This window comes from Lynx rufus, unplaced genomic scaffold (assembly GCF_022079265.1).
Source record: "Lynx rufus isolate CCGP_SWC_20201006 ecotype Redwood Valley unplaced genomic scaffold, mLynRuf1.p SCAF_2, whole genome shotgun sequence".
Classification (NCBI taxonomy): domain Eukaryota; kingdom Metazoa; phylum Chordata; class Mammalia; order Carnivora; family Felidae; genus Lynx; species Lynx rufus.
Genome location: NW_025814834.1, coordinates 214233990 through 214261926, shown reverse-complemented (window position 1 = coordinate 214261926; position 27937 = coordinate 214233990). Strand labels below are relative to the sequence as shown.

At 55.1% G+C, this 27937-nt stretch overlaps 1 protein-coding gene and 1 non-coding gene across 4 annotated transcripts; one reads left to right on the top strand and one right to left on the bottom strand.

The window, feature by feature from the left end:
- Positions 1-5469: 5469 nt before the first annotated feature.
- Positions 5470-5653, bottom strand: LOC124516797 (small nucleolar RNA SNORA73 family). The gene has a single exon (XR_006963188.1). It is a non-coding gene; the product is annotated as a small nucleolar RNA SNORA73 family (small nucleolar RNA).
- A 4368-nt stretch (positions 5654-10021) lies between these two features.
- On the top strand, positions 10022-24040 carry AGTRAP (angiotensin II receptor associated protein). 3 transcript variants are annotated; one of them, XM_047083076.1, is made up of 5 exons: positions 10022-10128; positions 18043-18077; positions 19796-19901; positions 20795-21041; positions 22353-24040. In XM_047083076.1, exons 1-5 carry the CDS (start codon positions 10102-10104, stop codon positions 22466-22468), a joined length of 531 nt encoding a protein of 176 aa, XP_046939032.1. In that variant the 5' UTR covers positions 10022-10101; the 3' UTR covers positions 22469-24040. The 3 variants fall into 3 exon arrangements, with proteins under 3 accessions (XP_046939032.1, XP_046939034.1, XP_046939033.1); XM_047083078.1 differs by having other exon boundaries at positions 10025-10128; positions 20795-20969; XM_047083077.1 differs by having other exon boundaries at positions 10025-10128; positions 20795-20990.
- Positions 24041-27937: the final 3897 nt, after the last annotated feature.

The following is a 27937-nucleotide window of genomic DNA, read 5'->3' as shown; positions in this document are numbered from 1 at the left end:
GCCCCAATATGGGATGCTCTTAAGGGCCTGGTGTCCCTGTGGGGCGCTCCCTGCCCAGGCACCGCCGAGGGACTGGCTTCTGCAGCCTGGACGGGGGAAACACCCTAATCCAAGGTTTCCCACAGCATGGGCATGGGATTCCCAGCATCAGGATCCTCTAGGGAGAAAACCCAGGTTTCTGAGCTCCACTCGGGCCTGTGACTCAGAATCTCTAAGGGTGGGTCTTGGGAATCTGCATGTTTGATAAGCCCCTTGCCCTAGGTATGAGAATTGCTTCATCCGATCTTCCTGAGAACTCACTTTCCTCCCCCACTCAGGCCCCAAGTAGCTGGCGAACCTCTCTCTGGGGATGGTTTTAGGGAATCAAGCCCAAAAAGTTCCATTTCGTCTAAGCTTCAAAAGTCCTCCCCTTGCTGGCCCAGCAGCTCAGCTCTGCCACTGCAGGGCAAGGCAGCCACAGACAACGCTGTGAATGGATATACACAAATGCATGCGCATGGCTGTGTTCCAATAAAACTTTATTCATACAAAAGAGCAGCAGGCTGGATCTGCCCATGATCTGTGGTTTGCCAACCCCCAAACCTATACTGCTGACCCCTGGGTCCATGGTTGCAGAAAGGTATGCTAGGCTTTTACAAACCCCTCCTGCCCTGGGATGTCTACTCAAATCCATTTCTACTGATGAGGGGTTAGAGCAGTATTGAAATGAGGAGTCAAGGCCAGTTGAACTCAAGGCCACAGGGATTTCAGCTCTCTGCCGGCAGCCTGGGTGCTGCCCTCAGGGGATCAGGTAGCTGGACGGGGGGTGTATTGGCCAGGTTCTCCAGAGAGACAGAGCCAATAGCATATTTGTATTTATATATCTTTGTGTATTTATATATCTCTTTTCTCTCTGTATCTATTTATACAGATTTATTTTAAGGAACTGGCTCACCCTATTATAGGGGCCAGCAGGTCTAAAATCCATGGGGCAGGCCAACTGGCCAGAAACTCAGGCAGGAGTTGATACGATGGTCTTGAGACCACATTTCTTCTGCTCTGAGACCTCAGTCTTTGCTCTTAAGGCCTTCCACTGGTTGGATGAGGCCCACCCACATTATTGAAGGTACTCTCCTTTCCTTGAAGTCACCTGCTTGTAGATGTTGACTGAATCTGCAAAATGCCTTCACAGCGGCACCTAGATTAGTGTGTGATGAAATCCTCACATACTCCCGCTGGCCAAGATGACACAGGAAGCTGACCGTGATGGAGAGGCGAAGCTCAGCTCTCCAGCTCTGGATCATAGCACCCGGGCACATGGCAGAGTTGTCTTTGGTGCGTCTTGAGGTTCTGGGCTCCCTCACTGCTTTGCCAGCTTGAGTGCCAGATGGCAGCAGTGACTGCCATCTGTTACGTAAGCGGACACACCAGTCCTAGTCTCAGGACGTGAAATCCTGGCGGGCGTGGGATGGGGGAAGGTGGTGTGATGGACACTTGCGTAGGCAAATGGCTAAACAGAGAAACTCCTTTCTCTGCACCCTCCCCCTCCAGGATGGTGTATCCTGAAACCCACATGTTTGTGCCTGGGGGACCATGGCGGGACACCTGGGACCCTTCCGCACTGGTGATTGGTCAGTCCAGCAGGGCAGCCTGGGCAGCTCTGTGCATGGTGGTCCTGAACTGTCTCTCCATGCCCCAGCCTTGACCTTGTGTCAGTGCCCGGCACAAAGCGGAAGTCATGTTTAGAGAGGGAACACATTCATCCAAACACAACTGTGGCCTCTATCTACGGGGCGGTCCTCACTGCCAGCAGCACCCTCCTCTTGTGTAGCTAGGTATTATTAGAGCCCCTTTTTCAGAGCAGGAAAACTAAGTAGATGTATCGGGGACCCTACCCAGGTCTTTCCTCCTCCAAAACTCGATTATGTCCCCTGATTTCACACTGCCTCTCAAATGCCACAAGTTTGCTGAGCACCTACTAGGGGTTGGTCACTCCCACCCACCCCCACCCAGACCCCGGGTCACAGGAGCTGCACAGTGCATCCGGCATCACCAAGGCTGCTGGCGGGGCCGGCAGGGGACAGGAGTTCTGCCAGGCAGACCCCAGCCCTGGGCTGCCAGAACCGAAGATCATGCCCTCACCATGCTGCCTTCTAGAAGGCCCCGCGGTGTGGAGGGGGAGGGGGTTGAGATTCCCTCTCAGGGGCTTCCCAACTGGTGAAACCTGCGGAGATACCCTGCCTGACCCCAGTCCCTGCTTCCTTTTTCTGATCCCTCCCCCTGCATGGCTCACAGCCTCCCTTACTGTCCCCCGGCAAGGAACGCGAGACCTCAGAGAGCCTGCCGCAGACCTGGACCCAAAAGCCATTTGGTTCTGAGCTGGCCCAGCAGAAGGGGGTGAAAGCAAACACCAGGATAACCCCCCACGGCAGATAGGCATCTTGGGGGCTGCAGGGCCCAGGGCCCATAACTGGCCTTGGGCGTGTATCTGAGCGATCAGCAAGGTGCAGCCAGAGCCCTCAGATGCCTTTCTTGAAATTCCACCCCGAGCACGTGGAGAGATGAGAAGCCTGACGGGGAAAGAGGCGACAGCCTGAACTGAGGCCAGGACAGGACAGGCAGTGGGAGGCAGGGGGTGCATAGTGAGAGCCTGGGAACGCACAACCACGATGGCATAAAGAGGGTTGCTGGAGTATGGACGAGGCGAATGAAGAAAATGCCACGGGACAGACAGAGCCGCGGGGAGGGGCGCCGTGGCTCTGTCTTGGGCAACACAGCCTCTTCGGTGCGCTTTCCCTCTGGCTGTTGTCGAACACAACCTCTGTTTCCTGGAACCGGACACAATTTCCTTTTCTGCCTTTCCCACGCTCGCCAAGGGTTCCACGGAGCGCTCTGATGTGTTCTCCGATGCCTGACTTGAGCACACGGGTGTCTGGAGGGACAGGGTACTATCGCTACGTGTCTGGCAGGGCCTTCCCAGGGTGGGGCTCACCCGCAGTAATTTTCTTAGGACCCTGATGAGGTGGCAAAGCTATAGGGCCATCAGGAATTACGGGCTTCATTTTAAGGCTCAAGGGAGAGTCTTCAAGGAGCCTGACCGGGGCCTCTAAAAGGCAGCCATGGATGCTGCTGTAAGTTCGAATTGTGTGCCAATGGGACAAATACCCTGGAATCAGCCCCCCTTTGACTAATCACAAAAAACAAACGTGTCCTCTAGAGTGGAGGCCTCTCCCACCTCCCAGCAATGTCCAGGCACCTCCAGAAAATCCAGGAAAAGGGATGTAGCAGGATCATCCAACCCGACTCCCTCTGGGCACATGCCTCCCCTGGAACCATGTCCCCTTCCTGGCTCTGAGTAAATGGTGCTGTGGACACAGTGATTTTACTGGTGAGTCATAATGGCATTTGATAGTTTCGGTACGCGCATCAACCGAGGTCTGGGCTGAAGACAGGGAATGAAGTCTGGGGGCCCAAGAGAGCCACTCCCACCCCAGTCCTACAGGGTTCCATTCGGTTCCATCAGCTCCTGCCCCGTTTCCTGTAGTCGGTGGGCAGCAGCTGGCCCTCAGAAGGGGAAAGAAGAGTATAACCACAGATCCAAAGGCCAGCACTGACCCACAAAACTCCCACTCCTTCCCCAACCCCGCCAGACCTCAGGCTGAGAAACACAGAGCCGGCAGGTTACATGTGACAAGCTAACACGCGCCCCGGAGGACGGGTCTCCAGATCAAAGCCCCCCAGGGGCATGTGCCACCAGGGGCCATGGCTCTGCTTCCAGACCCTTCTCTAATGTGCTTCTTGCGGAGGGCTCTGCATTGTGACAGGTGCATGTGACTTTCAGACGGTGTTTCGGTGATGTTCTCTGCTCTCTTTCTTCCAGCTGGATTTACCCCCTTGGGAAAGGAAGTGGCTGCACCCCCTCACAATGGTGGGCCTCCCATGGGTTAAGAACTGAAGGACAGGGGGAAATCATCTCCAAACCTTTTCATATTCGGAGCCTCCTTTGTGCCTCACACAGCGCGGGGGGGGGGGGGGGGGGGACTGATTATCACTGTCCCCATTGTCTCGATGCAGAAAAAATGCGGAGGGATTAAGTGTCATAGATGCAAAGTGGCAGCGCTGGGGAGGGGAGAGTGTCGAAGCTGGGAAGGTGGTGGGCAGCAGGCTGAAATGCCGAGGTCTTTGCTAGTAGGAAAGGGGGGGATGGGCATCTGCTCCCCATCAAAGGGGTCTTCCCCGGTGCATCTGTTCCAAAAGCATTCACTGTGGGCCCAGACGTGCTGGGAGACGCCGAAAGACACTTGTGGTTTTCTTCACAGCAGGAGGGTAGCTATTTGCCTACTGAGCATTTATGAAGTTCCAGGAGCTGTGCCAGGAGGAGGCAAGGCAGGGATCCAAAAACACCCACCTTTACCCAAAGGAGCAAGCAACCCTGGGAAAGCGATGGCTGTCGTTCTGACGCAGGCAGGCAGGGGGCGGGGGCGGGGGGGGGGGCGCCGCAGACCCAGCCAAGAGAGTCCTTGGCTCCGCGCAGGATAGAAATCAAATGCATGCCAGAGAGAGTGAAAGCAGAGTTTAGTTTAATGAATAGCATGAGTGACAGAGTGTAACAGATGGGAGTGTCTGGGAGATGCGGAAACCAAAGGAGAGTGAGTCTCCTCGTTGCTTCGAGTGGGGGCGGGGGCGTGGGTTATACTGGAAAGGAGTCTAGGGTACGTGTTCCTTCGGGAATCCAGGGTAGGGTCTGATCAAAGATGAGGTGCGACGGGGCGCCTGGGTGGCGCAGTCGGTTAAGCGTCCGACTTCAGCCAGGTCACGATCTCGCGGTCCGGGAGTTCGAGCCCCGCGTCGGGCTCTGGGCTGATGGCTCAGAGCCTGGAGCCTGTTTCCGATTCTGTGTCTCCCTCTCTCTCTGCCCCTCCCCCGTTCATGCTCTGTCTCTCTCTGTCCCAAAAATAAATAAACGTTGAAAAAAAAAAATTTTTAAAAAAGATGAGGTGCGTGATGGGCGAATAACAGGAACTATTTTATAAACCACCGGAGGGAGGAGGTGTTGATGTCAACATCAGCCGGGGTTTGTTCGAAGCTGATGCCCTGGAACCTGTTTGGGATCTGGCTCCTCTTAGGTGTTCTCAGGTGTTTGAGGCCTAGGACAAAGCTTTTTTCCTTCCCCCCTAGAAGTGGGAACATCGCTTCTTTGGCTTGTTCAGAGGCAAAGTGTAGAACAGGAGTGAAGGGGGCGTAGCAGAAAAACAGAGCAGATAGAGCCTCGCTTTATTTTTTTTTTAACTTTATTTATTTTTGAGAGAGAGCACGAGCAGGGGAGCGGCAGAGAGGGAGACAGAGGATCCAAGGTAGGCTCTGTGCTGAGAGCAGAGCCGGACGTGGGGCTCGAACTCGAACTCACAAACCGTGAGATCATGACCTGAGCTGACGTTGGACGCTCAACTGATTGAGCCACCCAGGCGCCCCATTTCTTTTTTTCTTGTTAGATGTTTCCTGCATGGTTTGTCCCCTCAGTCACCGTCCACAGGGCTCTGAGAAGCCATAGGAATATTCAAGTGGAGACTGTGGACCCCGCTTCCTCTTTAACATCACGGGGCTGAGCCCCTATGCTCCCTAGGCCACCCGGATGGCACCCGGGGAGAGCGACCTCCCGGGATACCCACGTTGCAATGCCTCTGATTAAACAGCATCACCCCCTCAAAACGTTCTCCAGAGATTTCACCTTTCCCCCCATCCCATACCACACAAGTGAATTTGAGGAAAGCCTATTTATAAACCAGTCATGGCTCAGTCTAGTTAAGCGTCAGGTTAAGCGTCAAACATCATGATCCGGTCACGATCTCACAGTTTGTGGGTTCGAGCCCCGCGTCGGGCTCTGACAGCTCGGAGCCTGGAGCCTGCTTGGATTCTGTGCCTCCCTCTCTCTCTGCCCCTCCCCCACTTGTGCTCTGTCTCTCTCTCTCTCTCTCTCAAAAACAAATAAACATTAAAAAAAAATTAATAAAAAAAATAAAGACCAACCATTACTGTTGACTCTTTCGGGTTCATCCACCTGATCCGTGCCTCATTGTTCTAGGAGTATGGGGGGTACATATGCCCAGCTTCATCTCCAGAATCACGGAAAGGGCTTGTACCTGGGATGGAATCCTTGGCCCCCAAAGACAGACCTCCAGGCCGGTTCGCATGTTTTCTTTACAGGGCTCCCATGCAAGCTTTGCTAATTGCAACTTGGGTTAAGTCATCCAAACTGCAACAATGTTTCCATCAACAAAGTAGAAGTTTCTACCCTAGTGAGGATTAAAGCCATGATGAGCCTTTCCAAAATGGAGTCCCAGTAGCTTCTCTGCCTTAGGTGTGTTTTTTTTAATGTTTTTAATCTTTATTATTTATTTCTGAGAGAGAGAGAGAGAGAGTATGAGCAGGGGAGGGGCAGAGAGAGAGGGAGACACAGCAGGCTCCAGCCTCAGAGCTGGTAGCACAGAGCCCGACGCAGGGCTCGAACCCACGGACCGTGAGATCATGACCTGCCTGAGCTGATGTCTGACCTTAACCCACTGAGCCACCCCAGAGCCCCTCCCCCCCCTCCCCCGCTGCCTTAAGTGTTTTATCTGTTATCTGCATGACCCACCACTAGCGCCACTGACCCAGCGGCTTCCTGGACTGTGCCTGACGCTGAGGATAAGCAGGGGGTTGGGCGGCAGGTCTTTCAGATGTCTGTGATGGGGGGTGGGGCACACATATTCGTTCAGCTGGTGTATGTCGGTCCATTCCCTGAGTGCCTACTAGGCACCAGGCAGGGGGCTGGGCACTGAGGATGTCACACCCTCCTAGAGCTTACAGTCTAGTTGGGGGGTGGGGGGGGGCAGATCATAAGCAGTAAGCAAGGACACTGATAGGGCAACACCTTCCGACAGTGATAAGTGCTACGGAGAATAAAAGATAGGACGCTGCAATCACCTTGGAAAGCGGCCTGGCAATTTCTTCAAAAGGTAAATATGACCTGCCGTATGATCTGGTCATTCTGCTCCCAGATGTTTACCCAAACAGGTGTTCCATAACTCTCCCCTGAATGAATGAATGAATGAATGAATGACTCGGTGTTCTTCATGTCTCTCTCCGTACTGAAAGTGCAAAGATAAAACTTGGCTGAGGCACACACGGTTGGTGAGGGACGAGACAGATTTAAACTTGAATTCCAAAACTGTGCTCACTAAAGCTATGACCCCAAAGCCTTGTGGGATAGGATTTGGGGAGGGGGGCATTTGTCCTTCCATAGTCGGGACTGGGTCATGGCAGAAACTCTGACTCCTTTGAGAATAGTCACTTTCCTTTGTTCCTATGAGCTACCCCCCCCCCCAACCCCAGCCAGCTGGGTCTTCTGCCCCCTCCCCCATGCCTCTGGCCCCAGCTGGTCGGGATGAATGCAGTGTCACTGTGTGAGCGGCAAGGACCTTCCACAGACCCAGCCTTGTGCTTCATCCGCAATCTGTCTTGCCTTCTCGCCTCCCTCCGTCCTTTGCATCCCAGCCTGGGCTGTATTTTCCCTCCCAAGATGGAGGCAGTGGAACTGAGGGGCTGAATGTCAGGGAGGGTCCCAGAGCCAGACCTCCTCGGTCCCCAGGCCAGTTTCATACCCACCAGTGATTTGGATAATCTTTCCAACTTCTCTTAACCTCAATCATCTTACTGTAAATAAGGATCGGGATAGCACCTACACCATGGGGTCATTGTGAGCATTTAGTACAGAACGCTTTTCACACCGTGGGCCACAAAATAAGTACTTAATAAATGTCAGTCTTAATCCGAGGAGTTGTTTTTTATTTTCTCCTTCTAATGGGATTGCAGTCTTATTACACCCCTGCAGGCTTGGATGAAACACCTCTAGGATCTCAGGTGGATGGGGACTTTTTCTTAGAAAAAAAAATTGATAAATAATAATATAGTGTTATAATATCCACCATTTATTGAGGAATTACTCTCTTCTCGGTATCCAACAGCAATAATTAACAATAACTAATACTTAATGACAATAGCAGCCAATCCTGATTTAGTGCTTACTATCTGCCAGGCACTATTCTAAACGCTTTTTGTGTATTAATTACTGACAACCCTTTGAGGAAGTTACCATTACGATCTTCCTCTTACACTTGCAAAAACTAAAGCACAGAGAGGTGAAGCAACTTGCCCAAGTTCAAACAGTAAGTGGCAAAGTCGGGATTGAAACACCTGTTCCGCTGTGTGCTAAATCCCAAAAAATCAAACTAGGTGTAGCCGTTTACCAGCTCTCAACCACGGTGGCCAGTTTGCACTTCTCTGCCCCCTGGGCTGGAGGACTGCGTCTCCAAAAGGACATTAAATTAGGCCAATGGGCCCTGGAGTCTTGCAAAAGTCTCCCTTCATGTCCGAAGAGAGTATGTGTCTTGGTTTTTTTTTTTTTTTTAATGTTTGTTTGTTTATTTGGAGGAAGAGTGCGTGTGTGCAGGCGCGGGGCAGAGAGAGAGAGGGAGAGAGAATCCCAAGCAGCACAAAGTCCCAGTTGGGGCTGGATCCCATGAACCGTGAGATTATGACCTGAGTCGAAAATGCTTAACCGACTGACTGAGCCACCCAGACGCTTCCAGAGGATGTGTCTTGATTTGATCTCAGGACCCTCCCACGCCTCACCCCCCACCGCCAATCCCAGGTAGTTTTGTAGCCTCCCGTGAGGTTTCTCCCTCCTAGAAGCAAGAACAAGCACTCAGACGCATCCGAGGGGGTCCCTTACCCCAAGTGACTCTAATGGAAGCTGGTGCTCTCCAAATGAAAATTTTCTCTGGTTATGGGGGAAGGATGAGGTGGGGAGGGGGATGGAGGTAGGGAGAATTAATGGTCCTGTCTGGGTTGGGGAGAGGGTGGTCAACAGTCTAAGAGGGGTGCCAGGTAAGATGGCCCTTTCCTTCCTCAATTCTTTCCATTTACAGCTGAGGGGCAGACAGTGTTTAGATAAAATCTTTTTCTCTCCAATCTTCTTCTTTCTGGAGACAGTTGTGTCCTGTAGGTTTTCTGCTGGTTTTCCAGCTAGATTTTCCAGCTAGCTTTTGGTATACTGACTCATGTGGGCCCCAAGCAGTATAGTGATAATAACCTTCTGTATCGCTAATAACAACAGCTCATGTGTATTGCTCACTTACTAAGTGGTAGGCACTGTTCTGGGCATTTTACCTTCACAAAGACACTATCCGTGATCAAATTTTAGCTAGGTTCCTCTGAGCCCTCTCCCAGACTAGGCCTGGTCTTCTGTATCCAGCCTATCCTTGTTGGGACTGCAGAGCCCTAAGAACCCTGCTAAATCAATTTAGTGAGACTCTCCCCACCCTTGATATCTGATCACCCTCCATATCTGATCAAGTTCCCTATCCCCCACCTTTGGTGTCCTCGCCTGCCTTTAGCAAGAATCCTGCTGGGTCAGTTTAGCAAGAATCTCCCTACCCTTGATGTCTGTTCTTGGTATTTTCCATTCCACTGACCCTCCCTCTGCGCCTGTCCTTGCTGTCCTGAGAGGTGAGCTTCCTCAGGCTTCCCCATTGCAATACCCCTACGGCAACAGTCTTCCTTACCGGTCCAGCAAGTGTCAGAATAATTTTTTCATTATCGACAGGAATCAGTTCATTTAACCTCACCAGGATCCTATGAGGTAGGTATTGTCAGTGTCTCCACTTGGACGCCAGGAAGCAAGGAGAAGGGTACCCGCAGGGACGAGACGAGACACCAGCTGTGGGCACCTGGACGTTCCCCCCAATTCTTCAGCTGCAGGTGGTCCCCTCGATCCACCTGTCAGGTTACTAACCAGGCGAGATACTGCGCCCTTTGCGACACAAATCCCAGCGTTCTCCAACCGCCTGCGGGGACTGCCTCCGAGGCGGCCGGAGCTGGAAACCCGGAGGAGGGCGGGCGCCGCCCGACGCCGTCTCCTAGCAACGGGGCAGCGATCACGTGGCCCGCCTCACGTGGCCCGGAGCGGCTCTGGAGGTGGAGTGGCCGAAGCGGGGCGGGGCGGGGCGAGGCAAGTTTGCGCCCGGAGTTCGGAGCCCAGGAGCCCCCGCGGCCGCGGCGCAGGTGCCCTCCGCCTAGCTCGGGATGGAGCTGCCTACCGTGAACTTGAAGGTGGCGACGGGCAGGGCGGGGCGCGGGCGGGGCGGGCCCTCCAGAGTGTGTCGGGCGTTTGCTTTTTTTTCCAAGAAGGATTTTAGAGGTGAGGGGATCAAGAGCTTGGGGCAAGAGGGGTAGTAGGGAGAAAGAGTGCGTGGAGCCGAGCCGGGAAGGAGATACGCAGACCGGAAAAGGAAAGGGATCCAGGGAAGGGCCTGCGGGGAAGACCGCGAGGGAGCTGGAGGCGGCGGGGGCGGGAGGATCGCTTCGGCCCAAGAGCCCAGAATTCCCCCCGGAGAGGGTGGGAGGGGCGGACTTGGGGGCGGGCGTTGAGAGCCCGAGGGGCGTTGAGAGCCCGAGGGGCGTCTCGGCGGCTGGACACCTGCCCTTTCCCAGAGAGAGGGGGGCAGACCTTTCACCTGCACGCCCAGCACCGCCCTGCTGCTTTGTTGGCTTAATCGGGTTAAGAAAAGCCGAAATTCGCAGACGAGTGCTTTTTCCAAAGTTGATCAGTGCAGCGTCCCTGTTTCTTAAGAAAACGGGAACTCCGAGAGAAGTTACTTAAAAGCAGAAAACCCCCACCGTATACACTTAGGAGGACGCTGAGAGCCTTTCTGGGGTGTCTTCATTTCCTGTGGCTTGTCCTCAGCTCCTCAAGATGCCAGCGGCTTCTTCATTTTCTCCCCGCCCACCGCTGGCGGCCTCCGCTTCTGGGCTGAGTTTGCCAGCCAGGGGCTGGGACCTTTAGCTCTGGGCAGCAAGGTGTGAGCCTTGGGCCAAACCTGCCATTTTGGGTCTGGGCGCCCTCCCCCTTGAGGTTATATCCAGGAATGGCCTCTTACTCCCCAGTGACGAAGCACTTAGCACGCGTGGCGTCCGGCACCAAAGGAATCTAACGCCTAGAGGGCTACAAGACAACACGTGATCCGTCTGCGGATTGTTAGACGGGGTCTGTGTTCGGACTCCACATGGGCAGGTTTTCCTTAATGCCATTTGCCTCCCTGAAGCTTCCAGCCTAAGAGGTTTACAGGAGGGCAGCTGCGGTTTGTTGGGGTCAACATCCCCTGTGTTCCGGGCAGTGTGAGTCAGTGCCGGCTGCCTTTTCTCTGATGACAGATTTGCCTACAATAATTGCTACGAGAGAATCAGGTGAGGGGCAGAGCTGCGGGAATGGAGAGGGCAGGGAACCCTCCTCATTCCCGGGCGTCAGGTTGTTTGCTCGATCACAGCCACCTTCTGAGAAAGCCGATACTGTCACCTTTTTACAGAGGAGCAAACTTCGGCTCAGGTCCGATAAGTAACCTGCCGAGGTCCCACAGGGATTCAGTGGCAGAGTCAGGCTTTGGACCAACTGGGGTCAGACTTCAAAGCCAGGTCCTTTCCTGGCCTCCAGTTAGGACTGACTTCTGCCTTGATGGTTTCCATCCACTGGGGGAGCCTTAGACCCTTTGGGGCTTCCTTTGTTTTTGAGCAACTTCGTGTGCCTAACAGGCCAAATGCACCCACAGGTATGTCCTGGTATTCGGTGCCCCAGAGTGACATGGCTGGCTGTTCCCTAGGCAGAAACAAGATCCCATGCTTCCAAAGGTCACTGATGCTACCAGTCAGAGATAAGGAAGTGCTAGGAGGCTCTGAGGGGACAGGTTTGCCAGGTAGCATACAGGACATCCAGCTGAATTTGAATTTCAGACCAACAATGAGTAATTTTTAGGCATAAATATTAGGCAATATTCAGGACATACTAACAAACTGTTTATTAACCAAACTTCAGAGTTCACTGGGCATTCTGTCTTGTTGTTGTTAAATCTGGCCACCCTATAGAGAGCGGCTGTTGACTCCTTCCCTGGAGGCACCAAAGTGGGATGTTCTGAGATCAGGACCCCCGGGGAGCTGGGAAAACGCACCCCTGTGGCCCCGCACCCCCTCATTTCATACATTCCTTGGCAACTGGTTGGATGCCTGCTTGTGCCCAGCCCAGCCAGAGTGGTCAGTGGTGACAGGTGAAAGAAACAGCTGCCACAGGCCCTTTACCCAAAGGGCAGCCCCTAACCGAGCCCCATCCGAGAGGCAAGTCCTGAGCTGCAGAAATGACATTGCGGCCAGCTGAGAACAGAGTAGACTTGGGTCCATGAGGTCTTGTGAGAAAAGATCTTCGGGAGGAGGGGCCAGGGAATAGCAGCATTAGGTTAAAAATTAGGAAGCCGGCTTCCTGACGGGAGTAACGAGGATGGCTGTGTGCTGAGGGCTGCCTCCCTGGCAGGCACTGTGTTGCGTGTTTCACGTACCTCTCTACCTCCCTGTGCTGCTAGATCCACGTGACAATTCTATGACCCGGGCGCTATTGTCCCTACTTCACAGATGAGCAGACAGCAGTTCCAGGAGATCTGGTAACTTGCCCGAGATCACACAGCTTCTACATCATGGAGCCAGGATCAGATCCAAACCTTTGGCCTCATTGCCCAGGCAGTTAACCACCGCCCGACTCTGCCTCCCCGCCGTGGCGTTCCTGACGCGGGTCCCTCAGCCTTAGCTGCCCTGGGCGGTCTTACTGCCTCACGTAACAGGCTGCTGAATGTTTACACAGGACTAATAGAACTATATTCCATACATTGATCTGTAGGTTGACCTTAGGTCTGTCTACCACCTGTCTAGGAATCTCCCCCACACCCAACCCCTTTCGTCCATGGGCCCTCTAGTGGCAAACAAGGGGTCTAAGTCATGGTCCACGTGACCGCTTGGGTTCCCCTTAGCCTTCCCTTCTGCTTAAACCTCATTTCCATCCACCCTTCCCTTTCTCCTCCAGATCCCGACCGTGTAGCATAGACTTTGCTACTTATTAGCTGTGTGCCCTTGAACAGGTTTCTTAACCTGAGTATCAGTTTCCTCACTGTAAAAAGAGGATAAAAATAAACCCTACCTTCTAGGGTGCTAAGAGAAGGATCCAGTGGTCCAGAAGTTGGTGGAGCATTACATTTTTTTTTAATGTTTATTTTTGAGACAGAGACAGAGCATGAACGGGGGAGGGTCAGAGAGAGAGGGAGACACAGAATCTGAAGCAGGCTCCAGGCTCTGAGCTGTCAGCACAGAGCCCAACGTGGGGCTCGAACTCATGGACCGTGAGATCATGACCTGAGCCGAAATCCAGGGTCGGACGCTTAACTGACTGAGCCACCCAGGAGCCCTGGGGCATTACATTTTTATTAGCAGAAAAACTCAGACCAGACACACCGATTCGGAGATTGGCATCTGAGCTCTCTTGTTTATAAGTGTTCCAGTTTGGGCCAGTGACCTAATCTCTCACTGCCTCCGTTTCTTCACAAGTAAAAGAACCTTCATACTCTCTCCGCCATACAGTTGCAGGGTGACGTGGTCCAAGTGTTCGGGACAGTGTAGACACATGGCAGACAGGTCCTCATCAGTAACAGGAATTGTGTTATTGACACTGTTCCAAGATGCCTGTTCACGGGGGTGCTTGGCATCACTGTGGATACGTACAGTAACTACCAGACGCTGTCTCTCTACAGTTGAGGCACCCCGCTGGGACATTTGGGGACATAGGTATTGCCTCCATTTCACAGAGAAGGACCCTGGGGCACAGACATAAAGGGACCTGGCCCCTGGCTCAGAACCCAGGTCTCCAGTCCAGCATCCTGTGACCCCTGGCTGCCGTGGCCCATTGGCCCTCCCCTCCCCAGTCTTCTGACACATTGGATGCTGCCTGGGGAAGAGCCAGGCAGGCCCCCTGTGCCGAGCACTGTATGAAGAGTCCAGGAGCTCAGGTCTCTGTCCTCTTGCCCAGCCAGGAAGGGCTGCCCAGGCACGTTCTCAGAGCCCAGCCCCCCCCCCCCCGCCCCATCCCCCAGTCTCTCAGGCAGTACCTGAGAATCCCTGGTGTCCCCTTGGTTCCCAGAAACCTCCCCAACAGCCGGCAGACAGTTCTTTGTGCTGAGATGAGTCACTGTTCCCTCCTGTGTCGGGAAGGGCAGGGCGCATTTGGCTCGGTGTCTGGTTGGAGCTCTCCTGGACTCTAGGCCTGGGTGGGCATGTCCTCTCGCTACAAAGATGAGGAAACTGAGGCTTAGTCTTCTGCGGGTTCCTTTTCCCGGGGGCTTAAGAGACATGATCAAAAGGTGCTTAATTTCTTCAGTATTTATAAAACAAAAGTGATGTCTGTCACATGGTGGGGACACCCTGTGTCTTCAAGGATCCTCAGTATTTCCAGGTTGCACTCTTTTCTTCCCCAAACAGATGGCATAGTTTTGGACGTTAGGCAGGCGCTCACTGCATTTACAGGTCTTTTCGGCTCCAGGAGAAATCTTTATCTCACAGGTGACACAGAGCGATTTCCCCACAGGCTTGCCTGGGCATCGGCGGGCACCCTGGGGACCTGCTCCTCATCCAGCTCACCTTAATCAGGCAGAGCTCTGCAGGGCCCGTTGTGTGCATGGTCTGAATGGAGGAAGCCGAGCACTTGGAAATTAAGACGGTTCCTGGAATAGAAGCCAGCAGTGCGGAAGGCTTAGGTGTTGATTTTCAGGAGGAAGGTGGTGATGTGAGCCGCCTCCCCTGTGCTGTCTTTCTCAGTGTCTTCTCTTAGTCCAAAAGCCGGACACCAGGACTCTCGCGACTGGTCACGTGCTGTGGCCTTCGAGGCAAGACTTCTCCCCTCTTGTGGGTAGGGTTTCCTGTTAAGACAGACCGGGTGGTGGTGGTTAGCTCTTGAGATAAAGATCAGACTTCTTTCCCACACCTCCCGGGCCCAGCCCTGCCCACCCCCCAGCTTCCTGTCCGTCCTCTGCTCTCCTCTTCTGTCCAGCTGCATTGGCTTCTTTTCAGTTTCCAGAAGGTTCCACGTTTCCTTCTGCCACAGAGCCTTTGCAGGCTCCATCCCTTCTGCTTGAAAGGCTCTTCTTTGATCTTTGGCCCTAGTTAATCCCCTGCTTAAAAGTCACTCCTGGGGCACCTGGGTGGCCCAGTGGGTTGAGCTTCCGACTTTGGCTCAGGTCATGATCTTGCAGTTCGCGAGTTCGAGCCCTGTGTCGGCTCTGGCCTGACACCTCAGGGCCTGGAGCCTGTTAAGGATTCTGTGTCTCCCTTCTCGCGCTGCCCCTTCCCTGCTCGTGCTCTCTCTCTCTCTCTCAAAACTAAATAAACATAAAAAAAATTTGTTTTAAAGTCACTCTCTCAGAACCACCCCACGGCCCCACCCCACCCGGCTGTAGAATGGGTCTCCGGTTCCTTTGCTATCACCCTCCTTCTGGAAGAGGTTCTCACTGCAGCCTTCGTTTCTAAGGTGATGATCTGATCAGCAGGTGTCCTCCACCATGTAAAAGTTCTGGAAGGGCAGCAGGGCACCACATCTCCTTTGCTCACCGTTGAGTCCCCAGGGCGGGTGCCTAGCAGGTGCCAGGGATGCCGGGTTAAAGTATAAATGCCTGAGAAAAGTAGGACCATGAGATCGCATCTCTTAAGCCTCTGGGGGAAAAAAAAAAAAAAACAACCTATGGCAGGGGTACCCGCGTGGCTCAGTCGGTTAAGCATCTGACTCTGGATTTCAGCTCAGGTCGTGACCTCATGGTTCATGAGATCCTCTATTTTCTCATGTTCCCCTACTCTATGCCCCGTGTCAGGCTCTGCACTCACAGCACGGACCCTGCTTAGGATTCTCTCTCTCTCTGCCCCTCCCCCCTCTCAAAATAAATAAACATTAAAAAAACAAATAAAAGGAAAGGGTGCCTGAGTGGCTCAGTCAGTTAAGCGTTGACTTCAGCTCAGGTCATGATCTCATGGCCTGTGAGTTCAAGCCCTGTGTGCCCACTGTGCTGACAGCTCAGAGCCTGGAGCCTGCTTCGGATTCTGTCTCCCTCTCTCTCTGCCCCTCCCCCGCTCACGCTCTGTCTCTCTCTGTCTCTCAAAAATAAACAAACATTACAAAAAACATTTTAACAAACCCGTGGCAGACTAAGACTTCTCTGCCTCAGTTTCCCCATCTTTGTAACGGGAAGAGCACACCTGCCCAGGCCCAGAGAGGCCTGGCAGTCAGACAACACTGGGCTAATGGTCAGATTTGAATCTGTTGAGTGGCTCTGCCACTGACTTACCTCTGAGCCTCAGTTTTCTCAACTGTAAATGGCACCTCCACGGACTGTAAGAATGAGGTGCGTTCGTGTATAGAAAGTACCTAGTATGGGGGTCTGACACTTAGGAAGCGCTCGGTAGTAAACAAAGGTAGCCAGTCGTGAACATTCCTTTTTCTTTTTTAAGTTTTATTTATTTAAGTAATCTCTACACCCAATGTGGGGCTCGAACTCCCAGCCCTGAGGTCAAGAGTCGGATGCTCTAACGACTGAGCCAGCCAGGTGCCCCGCAAAGATTCCTTCTAGCGCCAGCCTTCCATACTGTACAGACTTGGTTTTTTCAGTCTTGGGACCTCCATAAAGTCAGGAGCATCAGTCCCTACAGAACTCTTCTCCTAGTCTGTTGAGCTTTTGGGCCACAGCACCAAAGCTTTTTTGGTTCACTCGCACTGGGCACGAGGGGTGAAGGCGGAACATCCCAGCCATCTGCTCTGGATTTCACCTCCCCCATGTGCAGAAAATGTCCACATTTGTCGAAAGTTCAAATGGCTTTTCTCCGCTGAAAGCCCGGGCCCCCGCTGCAAAGTTGGGTGCCCCGGAGGCACACTTACAATTGAACTCTGGTTTTACCACTTGCCATCCATGGAATCCAGATCGACTTGATATTCCTCGGAGACTAGTTTTCCCATCTGTAAAATGGGAATGATCTTTTATTTTATTTTATTTTTTGAAGTAATCGCTACCCACGCAACGTGGGCTTGAACTCATGACCCAGAGATCGAGAGCTGAATGCTCCCCCAACTGAGCTAGCCAGGCCCCCCAAAATGGGAATGAGCTTAGTGACTGTTCCAGAGGCTGTTCTGAGGCCCCAAGGAGGTTGTGTAAGGCTTTTGGCACAGAGTATGTGCACGGTAAGTGGTAACTCCTCTCGAGGGGCTTCTCTCTCCCTAGCCAGGGTTCTTTCTTGCAGGTGGCAACCCCCACTTCTGCCCTTTCACCAGTCCAGGAGCCGGGGCGGTTCACTATACACCCTTGCTGTGCCTGCCCTGGCTCTCCGCTCTCCAGGCCGGCGGGCACGCTATCCCCTCCCCATGCTCTCGGCATTCCCCTCCCTCCCAGCTTGACCCCCACCAATCCCTTGAGTAACTCCTTCAGGGACCCCCATCCACCACTGGGACCCCATTGAAGCTCCTGACTTGGGGCTCCTGGCCCCCCATGGGTTCAGCGCCACTCCCTCTTCCCCTTCCTGCCTCCCCATTCCTGTTGTCACGCCAGCTCAGAACACCTTTCTTTCCTCCCCTTTGCCTGGCGGGTCCCTGCTTACCCCTTAGCACCGAGTGCCCTCCTTCGGAAACGCCAACTCACAGCCGCCCTGCCCTCCCCATAGCATCTGCTCCCTCCTCCATCTGCTTTCCAAGCAGGGCCCTTTTGATTACCAGGAATAGAGACCAGTTCCAGTAACGGGGGCTGTGATTTTAAGGATATCTGGGGCAATAAGAGGGGTGGAATAGTGTAGACATTTAGAAAAAAGCCAGAGGGATTTTTTTTTTTTTTCTTAAACCATACCAGGTTACTTTGTTGCAGAAAAGCCTTTGGTGGCGTCCCCTCCATGCACTGAGGATGAAATCCACGTTCCTTGCCGAGACCCTCAAGGCCTGCCTCCCCACCCCCACCCCTCCCCCTGCTCTTCCCCTCCTGTATTTGCGAAGCCCTCTTAGGTGCTAGACAGGGGCTTGCGTCCCGTGTTTTCTGGCTGCAAAAGCTCCGCCGCGACCCCCCCCCCCACGCCCCTGCCATCTGGTGGTCACATTCATAGATCTTTTCTTTCCCTCTCCCCTACTTTGTGCCGCAGACGATCCTCCTGGTTCACTGGCTGCTGACGACCTGGTGAGTGACTCCACAGGTGTCCCGGCTCTGTGTCCACCTGTCTCCCGGGATCTGGGTGCACATACCGCCAGGGTCTTGTCCGTGTGTCGCTTGGGTCTTGTCCGCGGGTCTCCTGGCCAGTTCCAAAGCCAAATAGCACCTCTGCCAAGAACGTCCTCAGCAAGCTCCCCACGTCCCAAGAATGTGTGAGGGGCAGGCAGTTTCCAGAGGAAACTTAGACCCCCTGAGTCATTTTCTCACCTGCAAAATGACGGTATTACCGACACCCCTCCTTACCTTGTAAGATCATTGGAAGGTGAAAGCATAGCTTTAGAAACTGTCATAACCGCTAATATTTATTGAGGGTGTCTCAGGGCCAGCCGCTGGGCTGAGCGCCTTCTGTGGCTTAGCTCAGTGGCTCAGCAAGTCGATATTCTATGAGCTGAGAGACGCAGGGTGGTCACTTGCTTAGGGGCAGACCCTCACTCTTCTATGATGGCAGATTCAGGATTTAGACAGACCCGGGCAGGTCCTGGCTCAGCCAGGGTCCAGCCGGGTTACCTTAGGCAAGTGGCCCACCCACCTCTTGGGGCCTTGGTTTCCATCTGTCAAATGGGTATATGGATGGCACACCCCTCAGGAGCTGTGGGGGAGAGGCGTGGCAGTGCTCATCCCACACTCCCTGGGGCCACAAAGGGAGGCTCGAGGATTGCAGGGCTGATTTTCATTATTGCCGCCTAATGAAATGACGGTTGAGCTGCTGGGGAGATTTCTCTGCCAAACCAGGACTGGAAACAGTTGAGCCTCTGTGTGCGTTTTGCAGACTTCAAGGTACACTGCCTGCGTCAATGGCGGTGTCTTCCAGTGTCTTCTGGAAAAGGGCTAAGGCTGTTGGAGTTCAAATCCCAGCTCCCCCACTTAGAAGCCGAGTGGCCCTGGGCACGTTACCTGATCTCTCTGTGCCTCACCTTCCTCGTTTTTAAAAACGAGGCCGGTATTTGTGCTCCCTTTCTAGAGTTGCGAACATAAATGCACATAAATGAGTTCCTTTAAAGCATCTAGAACTGTGCTAGTCGCTAGCAGGGCCTCTGTGCTAATAGTGTCATTGGGTTGACAAGTCGTAAACGCATCTGTCGGGAGTTGGTAACGATCCCCCAGAACAGAAGATACGGGCGGGTGTTGTGTTAGAAAGTGACAAGGTGGTACTTAAAATTAGGTGGTCGGGGAAAGAGTCTCAGAGGTAACGTTTGGGCTGAGACTAAAGTAACACAACAGGGCCAAGTGTTCAGGGTAGAGGACACAGCACGGGCAGTGGCTGGGCCGTAAGAGAGTCTGTGTCACGGGCCGGATCCCACAGGGCTCCTCAGGCCACGGGAAGGGTCTGTATTTCACTGCAAGTGGGACGGGAAACTGCTGGAGAATTCTTAGCAGGAGAGCGACATCGTCGCCCCTGGAAGGGCAGGAATGGAAGTGAGAGACCGGTGGGCAGAGGCCACAGAGATCAATCCGTGGATGTATCCAGGGGAGGATGGTGTTTTGGAGCTGGAGGGATATGGCCGGATTCGGGGTCCCTTTGGGAAGTGACGCCAAGGGGATTTGCTTGCTGACGTTTCCAGGGCAGAGGAGGTGCCCTGGAGCCGGGCAGATGGCACGTCAGAGGGCCCTGAGGCCCAGGAGCGGGAGGGGGCGGGCACCTGGGGGGCGGTCACCTCATGTGACTCCGGTGCCTCTTCCCACAGGGGCTGCATAGCGTTCGAGGGCCCCTATCCCTGGGCAAACTTCACCATCCTGGCCTTGGGCGTGTGGGCCGTTGCTCAGAGGGACTCCATCGACGCCATAAGCCTGGTGAGGCGGGGGACGCAGCGAGAGGACTGGCTTCAGGGTGGTCGTGGCCCCCCCCCGGTCTCCTCCTCACCCATCCCGATCCTCTCTCCTCCTCGTGCCCCCGTTTTCCATTCTCTAAAGCCTTGTGAGTAAGCCCGCCCAGGCTACCAGCCCACGTGTGTCTTCACTAGCCTGGCCTGCTTCTCGGCCTGCCAGGCCCAGAGCTCCCCGAGTCTGCTCAGGGCCTCCCCCGAGAGAGTGGCACGGGTGGGGTCCCCCCAGGCGCCCCAGAGCGGCCGCTCCTCGATGGCACTGGACCCCTTTCCCGTAACCCGCCTCTAGGTTCTGGTGGGGAGGGATGTGGCTGGAGACCCACGAAGAGGGAGCTCCTGTACTTACGAGGTCAGAGTGGACACAGCCCTGCTGAGCTCTGTCATGGACAACTGCTACGCCCCGGCGGGCGGTGGGCGCTCCAGCACCGGCCCGTCAGGATCACCGAGGAAGGGCTTCCCTGGTGCTGGAGACAGATTGGGCGAACTCCAAGGGACCTCTGTCTTGGAGGTTCTGGAGCCAAGTCTCGTGCCCCATCATGGCCTCAAGGGCAACAGGGGCAGTGGTGGGGGGTGGGGCTCTGGTGGAGCCACAGGCTAGGTCCGGACCGGGTCCCCACGTCCCCACGTCCCCGCGCTCGGTGCTGCAGTCCTCGGGCAGGCGCCTCATCCACAGGGTCCTGCCTGCTGGCTGATGTGTTTTGCAGCAAAGCCTAAGGACACAGGAGGGCACAGACAGAGCTTCCGGTCTGGTATACGGGAGGGGTGGGGGGGGGGGCGTGAGGGCATGATAGGGCGTCGGCACGCTCTTAAGCCCTGGTGACACGTGGTCACCACGGGCCCTGCGCCTGGCCTGTCTTGCAGTTTCTGGGTGGCTTGGCGGCCACCATCTTCCTGGACATCGTCCACATCAGCATCTTCTACCAGCGGACCGGCTTCTCGGACACGGAGCGCTTTGGTGCCGGCATGGCCATCCTCAGCCTGCTCCTCAAGCCCTTGTCCTGCTGCTTCGTCTACCACATGTACCGGGAGCGCGGGGGTGAGCTCCTGCTCCATATTGGTGAGGCCACCACCTGCGGCCGGCTCCCTGACCGCCCTGTCCCCGGCCCAGGTGTGGCAGCGCCTTCCTCGTCTCCCCTGACTCTGTCTAGCCTGCACAGCCCCTGCCCGAGTGGGCCGTCCTCGCCCTGGGGACCAAGGCTCAAGGTGCAGGGAGGAGTGTGGCGGGGACGCTGAACCCCAGGCCAGGAGGCGTACAAGCTCCGGCTTCTGCTGCACCGGCCCTGTGCTCCCATCCCAGCCTGCTGGGAGCTTTCCCCGGCATCAGGCCGCGGGCAGAGTTGGGGGTGGCGACCGGACCCCCCCTCTTAGCCCGAGCACGGATACAGCTGGGTGTGCCCCGGTTCCGAGGCAGCTCTGGGCGGTAGCAGCCTGGAGCCTCCCCTCCTGCCCTGTGGGGTCTGGGTGGCCGAGGAAGAAGGCGCTGGCATGGCATGGGCCGCGGGAGCCTCGGCTGAGCCCCAGGTGCTCTCCCTGCTGACATCTGTGTCACCCTGCCCCCGCCCCGGCCCACCGCTACCCCTCCAACACCGGCTTTGAGCTGTACCCCTCTCATGGTGGCCAGGCCGTTCTCCTGTTCTCTCTGACATCTCATCTCAGACAAGTAGGGAGAGGCTGGGGGGCAGTCTTGCACTGTTCTGTCTGGAGAAGAGAGGCCCAGAGGGGCCCATGACCCGCCCAGGGGAGCAGCCGGGCCAGGGCAGGGGTGGCCTGTGGCCTCCCCCTGGCTGACCTCAGTACTGCCGGGGGGTTGCGGGGAGCCAGTAACGTTCCTCCCGTTGGACACATGAAGGAGCTGGCGCCCTTAGCCCTTGGGACCTGCTCCGGATCACGGGACAGGTGTGCAGGGCAGGGATGGGAGTGAGGGCATGGGCACCTCGAACCCTCTCACGTACCTGGCACCCCCAGCCCAGCGCTCTGGGCTCTGCGGCTGTGCCAGCTCTGGGCCTTCTGGACACAGTAACACGGTGTCCACTGTGCCTCGGAGAGGAGCCTGTGGGCCCAGGGCTGGGCACCCTCTCCTCGAGTTGCTAAGCGTGCACTGTGCGGGGCCGAGCGTGGTGGGCGAGAGCACTCGTGCTGCCTTGGCTTGACTCTTAGTGTCCCCAGCTTCAAGCTCCCTGCTTGCAGGCAAGTCAGTCCACCTCTTTGACCCTCAGTTTTCCCGTCTGTAAAGTGGGGGCAACAAGATGCCTGCCCTGTAGGGATATGGGAGGATTGGCTGCACACGTGCCAATAGCTTGGGGGCGGTGCTCTCGCCATCCCTGTCCCAGGGCCCTCCTGGTGGGGGTGGGTGGGTAGAACATCTTGAGTCCTCACCCTTCATTTCTTCTCCCCTACCCCCATATCCCCCCACCCCTAGGTTTCCTCGGACCGTCACAGGAGCGCAGCGACTACCAGACGATTGACTCACCAGAGGCGCCCACAGACCCTTTCGGAGGCTCGGAGAGCAGGGGTCACGCCCCGCAAGGGTACTGAAGCCAGGCTGCTTTGCCGGGCCCCAGCCTGGGGCCAGTATGACAGACCGTGGAGGCGGCTCAGGCTGCACCACCTTCCTTGCGCCTCGGATGGTGTTCTAGATGCCCCCCCGCCCCGCCCACCTTGGACTGTGTTCTCCTGTTCCTCATCTCAGGGGTTGCCTGAATCAGGTGCCCTGAGTGGCCAGGAGCCCCATGCATACCTGTCCCAGACTCCCTGAGACCTCCTCTCCCTTCAGGGTAGCTCACTGGCCCGTGCCAGTAAAGCTGGGAACCTGGTCTCTCCTCACCTGCCCGTGCAGCCCCAGGCCGAGCTCCGCCTGGGCCAGGCCTTACCCACAGTTTGTTGACCCCACCCGCAGAAGCTCTGAGAGCTTTAGGTGGTGCTCAGCCCTCAGTCCCAGGAGCAGTGCAGCGTGGCAGTGAGGTCCCTGGGCTTCTCGCTGCCTGGTCACTCGGTGCTTGGGGACCTTGGGGCCGGAGACGGAGGGGTGTCGGCAGCACCTGAGACCCTCTGCAGCCTCCAGCTGCCCTTCCCAGAGCCACGGCATTAAAAGTTTGGGGAATCTGTAGCTGGGTGTGTTTTGAGCCACGTTTAATCTCCCAGCCGGGCTGGGTCGGGGACCTGTCATTCCTGAGAAGATTTCTCCTTTGAATCCCCAGGGAAATTGGGCTTAGTTGCCAGTTCTGTCGTGGCGGGAGGAAGCCTGGGCTCACGACCAGCTGGGCCTGCCGTGCACCCAGCTTTGGCCTCGCCGGGGCCTGGGCAGAGGAGGGCCCTCTTTGGTGTGGCAGACGGGTATGTGTGTCTCTGAATCAGATGACTTGGGTATTGGTTTGAATCCCTCTCTGCCACTTCCTGGCTATGTGCCTTTGAGCAACTTAACGTCTCTGACCTCAGTGTCTTCTGGAAAAGGGCTAATGCCCACCCGGAGGGTGATGCCACACACAAAGAGTGCAGTGCCTGGCCCTTGGAAAGTTCCCGAAGTAACAGCGTTGGTGGGTTGCTCTTTGAGCCTGTGATGATGTGGGGTCAGTAGGCAAAGGGTGACATCTCCCTGGCAGACCCTGTGTCTTGGTGTGAGGGCGGAGGAGGACCAACACCTGTCCAGAAGCCCCAAGCGTCCCGTGGCCAGGGTCCCGCTCCACTCCGACTGGACTGAGTGTTGATCTCCGGGCCTCATGGGCCTGGACTTCCCCAGGCCGTCCTGGATTGTCCCCGGCACAAAGAGATCAAAGCCTAGTGCACAACCCCACCATCCTCCTGTGTCCGTCTGTCCTAAGGGGCTTAGTGCCTGCTGCTGCAAGTGCCTGGGGCTGCAGGGCTGAACTCTGGTGCCTGCTCTCAGGGAATAGACATTAGGAGTCCGCTGTCAGGAGGCAGGAGCTCCAAAAGGAACCTCTGGGACCGAACCTGTGCTCTGGACCAAGGGTTGGTGAGTGGCTGCAGCTGTAAGAAACCTGGAATTAGCTTCACCATCAGAAGGGGACGGATAGATGATCTGTGCTGTATTCATCCTGTGGCTATGGTTCAGCAGTTCAAATGAATAAACCAGACCAATTTCTTTTTTTCTTTTAAAGTTTATTTTATGAGAGAGAGTGAGAGTGCAAGCGGGGGAGGAGCAGAGAGAGAGAGAGAGAGAGAGGGAATCCCAAGCAGGCTCCTCGCTGGTAGTGCAGAGCCCATCGCGGATCTCGATCTCACAAACTGCAAGATCATGACCTGAGCCAAAATCGAGAGTCGGATGCTCAACCAACTGAGCCACCCAGGCGCCCCAGACCTATCTCTATGGACATCGGTCCCCCTGTTGGGAGCAAAACAGATTGCAGAATGGCGTGTGCAATATGAGTGTTAGCATGACTTTAAAAACCTCCAAGCAGTCCTGTATGTCGTTCATGAGGGTACGTGTGGTGAAATATTGAAGAGTGGACTAGAAGGAAACACCCCTCAAGGTCATGGTTGAGGCGGCCTTGGGTTGGGGAGGGGTGTGGCCTTCGAGGAATGGGACTAAAACCCAAGTTCCAATTGTCTGGTTTCTACCAGTTCCTGGCACACGGGAGGCCTCCAGTGGGCGCATGCTCCCGTGTGTATGTTGTGAATATGTCAGATTTCCAAAGGGAATGAAAAGGTGAGGGGGGTGTGGGGGGGGGCAGCTAAGAGAGCCTGTGTCAAGCAGAGGGGATAGTATAGCCAGAGACCCCTCAAGTCTGACCGGATCTTTATGGGGGGCAGAGGAAGGTTCCTATCTTAGGTGGGCATCCCCAGAAGCAGACCCTGAATGCAGCGTGTGACTCAGTACAAAGCAAGGGAGCTGGGCTTTCCGGTCACTGGCCAAGGGCTGCTCCGGGGGCAGGGGACCGTGACTTAAACTTCCAGGCTACTCTGGCGCCCTGACCATGCAGACCAAGTGGCCCCAGGAGCCGGAGGACTGTCCTGCGAGAAGAGTGCCATCAGAGGCCCAGAGAGCGAGGGCCACCGGCAGGGTGCCCCCTTTCCACGCAGCATGTCTCAAAACTGATTTTGTAACATCCATTCAACAAGCAGCCAAGAGCCTATGGGAACTGGGAGGCTTCTAGATGCTGGGCTACCAGAATCAAACCAAAAAAAAAAAAAAAAAAGCCCCAAGTGTCAGGGGATTGCATCTGGCATGAGGTTGCAGGCAGGGGAACAGCTCATAGGAAGGCTTGAGCATGTGTGTTCCTGTCCAGCCTGTTACCGGGCATGGCCAGGAGGGCCAGGAGGCCGATCGGCTGGAGCCAAGGGAGGGATGGAGGAATGAGGTCAGAAAGGCAGCAGGGACCAGCTGGCAAAGGGTTAGTAGGTCATTTCAAGGACTTTGGCGCCTTTTTTTCTTTTTTTAATGTCTATTTTTGAGAGAGAGTGAGAGAAAGTGGGGGAGGGGCAGGGAGAGAGGGAGACAGAATCCGCAGGAGGCGCCAGGCTCTGAGCTGTCAGCGCAGCGCCCGACGAGGGGCTCGAACCCGCGAACCACGAGATCTGACCTGAGCCTAAGTCGGACGCTTAACTGACTGAGCCACCCGGGCGCCCCAGACTTGGGCTGTTTCTGAGTGAGATGGGGGCCGCTGGAGGGCTTTGCACAGAATGGGACACAATCTGACTTACGCTCTGAAAGGACAATGTTGGTGGCTTGGCCTGGGAGGTGGGGGTGGGGACAAGTGGCCACATTGAGCAGAACACCACGCACCGGGTATCAGTTCCAGGGAGGACATCAGACAGCTCTGCCCGCTGTGGCCAGAGGCACCCGGGAAAGGGATGCAGTCCAGCACTGGATGAATCATGCTTTGCTCACGCCGAGGAGGCAGCAAGCTGAGTTTTGGCGGTTGGCGGCAGTCCCCCGTGGCCAGCAGGCCTCTCCCAGTAACCGGCACGGGGCCAGTGGCTCGCTCTCCCCGCCCTCCTTCCACAGTGGCAGGACGCTCCCCTCCCCGAGAGGACAGATCTAGCATGGGCTTGGCCGGCTGCCCTATGACACACACCCGTAAGCAGAACAAAGGAGCTCACCTTGGGCCTGAAACGGGAAAGATATTCCCGCTCGAGGTGACAAGGTCAGCACGGGCTGTGTGGGGTGGGCTCTTTATCTCTTGGTAAGGAAGTGTTCCAGCCTCAAGGCCACTGTTACCAGGCACGTGGGGTTGAAAGACCGCATGGAAGGGGCGCCCGGGGCGGGGTTCAGTCAGTTAAGTGTCTGACTTCCGCTCAGGTCAGGATCTCGCGGTTGGTGGGTTCGAGCCCCGCATCGAGCTCTGTGCTGACAGCTCGGAGCCTGTTTCCGAATCTGTCTCCCTCTCTCTCCAACCCTCCCCTGCTCTCTCTCTCTCTCTCTCTCTCAAAGTAAAATAAACATTAAAAAAATTAAAATAAAAAAGACAGCATGCAAGAGACTGCCTTTCCCCACGGGGCAGCTCAGGGGTATGTTTTGGAAACTGCCCGCCCCAGGAAGCAGATTTCCTCCTGCCTCTGGTCTCTGGCTAAGGAGGGCTGAAGCCACTGGTCTAGTTCCCAAATCCTGTATTTCTTGCTTACACAAAGCTGAGCCTTCCAGATGAGGGAGCCAGAGACAAGCCCTCCTCCTCCCGGGAGAGATGGAGGTCTTCTGTTGGCCCAAACTAGACCAGAGCCAGCCATACATGCGGGGCCCTTGCCTTGGGCCCGGCGGACGAGTCTCCAGAACAGCCTGGAAATCCCAACTCTCCCAGCCTCCCTCCAAAACAGCTCTAGAGCCAGCAAGCCTTGGTCAAATCCCTACTGCACCCTGTGACTGGCCGTGTAAGAGACAGGACAGTGTCCTAACCTCGCCGTGACTCAGTTTCCTCATCTGAAAAGTTGGATAATAATAGTGCCTGACTCAGGGATTAGTAAGGTCTGAAAATGTGTCACGTCAGTGTTTCTCATTACCTGTGTTGCCACGTTAATTATTCAGAGAGAGGGAGGGAGTGAGGTAAGGAAAGAGTTTTCCTCAACCCTTTTAGGGTCACTGGCTGGGTCTGAAAAGTGAACTGACAAAATTAACCGGGAAATCATGTACGTTTTATGGGACGTTTACACGTCTACGAGAACCTTCACAAGAGAAGGAAGGCCTGAAGTGACAACAGCAGGAAGCATTTCTACCTTTCACACAAAGAAACAAATGTGTGAGCGGGGCGCCTGGGTGGCTCAGTCGGTTGAGCGTCTTACCTCGGCTCAGGTCATGCTCTCCAGGTTCAGAGTTCGAACCCCACGTCAGGGGCGGGGGTCTCCGGCACAGAGCCTGCTTTGGGATCCTCTGTCTCCCTGTCTTTCTGCCCCTTCCCTCCGCACCCCCGCTCACTCGCTCTGTCAAAAATAAATAAACATTTTAAAAAAATGTGTGAAGAACCAACAGGACAAAGGGGTGTGGGCTGGGGTAGTGAGTGGTGAAGAAGTGTCTAGGAATATAAGGGTCCGTTTAACAAAGGTTGGTTTCTACAGATTTCTTGGCCATAAGTTCCCTGTCTCCGGTGATAAGAATGTCCTCTTTCCTCCTGGTTCAGGAAGGGTAACTTTCACGTAGTAGATTTGAGACCTGTTTCAGGAAACGACAGGGGGAGGGGTCAGAGTGCCTTTCCTGCTTCTGCCATTTTTTCAAACGCTCAGGTTAAGATGTCCATGATGCCAAGATGTCCACGATATCCAAGATGCCGTATTCTGGGGGTAGCATGTCGTGAGTCCCATCACCAGTCTGTCTGACCGCCCATTCCTTTATTCATTAATTATTAGTCCTCTAAACATTTATTGAGTGCTTTCTACAAGTTTTGAAACAATTGTCAGGAAGGAACACAGAGGTTTTCCTCACTGGCAGCAGCAGACCTCTGTGGGTCCAGTTCTTCAGGTAGTTGAGGGCTTACGTTCATACCTATTAGTCTAGCGACTATGAACAGAGCCAGCACGTTATTATAAAACATTATCAGGGCGCCTGGGTGGCTCAGTCGG

Excerpts from the sequence above, each read along its gene's own strand:
- AGTRAP (XM_047083076.1), top strand. The coding sequence starts at position 10,102 with ATGGAGCTGCCTACCGTGAACTTGAAG. Across the intron at positions 19,902-20,794 it reads CCATCGACGCCATAAGCCTG|TTTCTGGGTGGCTTGGCGGC; the intron begins GTGAGGCGGGGG and ends CCTGTCTTGCAG. Across the intron at positions 21,042-22,352 it reads CCGCCCTGTCCCCGGCCCAG|GTTTCCTCGGACCGTCACAG; the intron begins GTGTGGCAGCGC and ends CCCCACCCCTAG.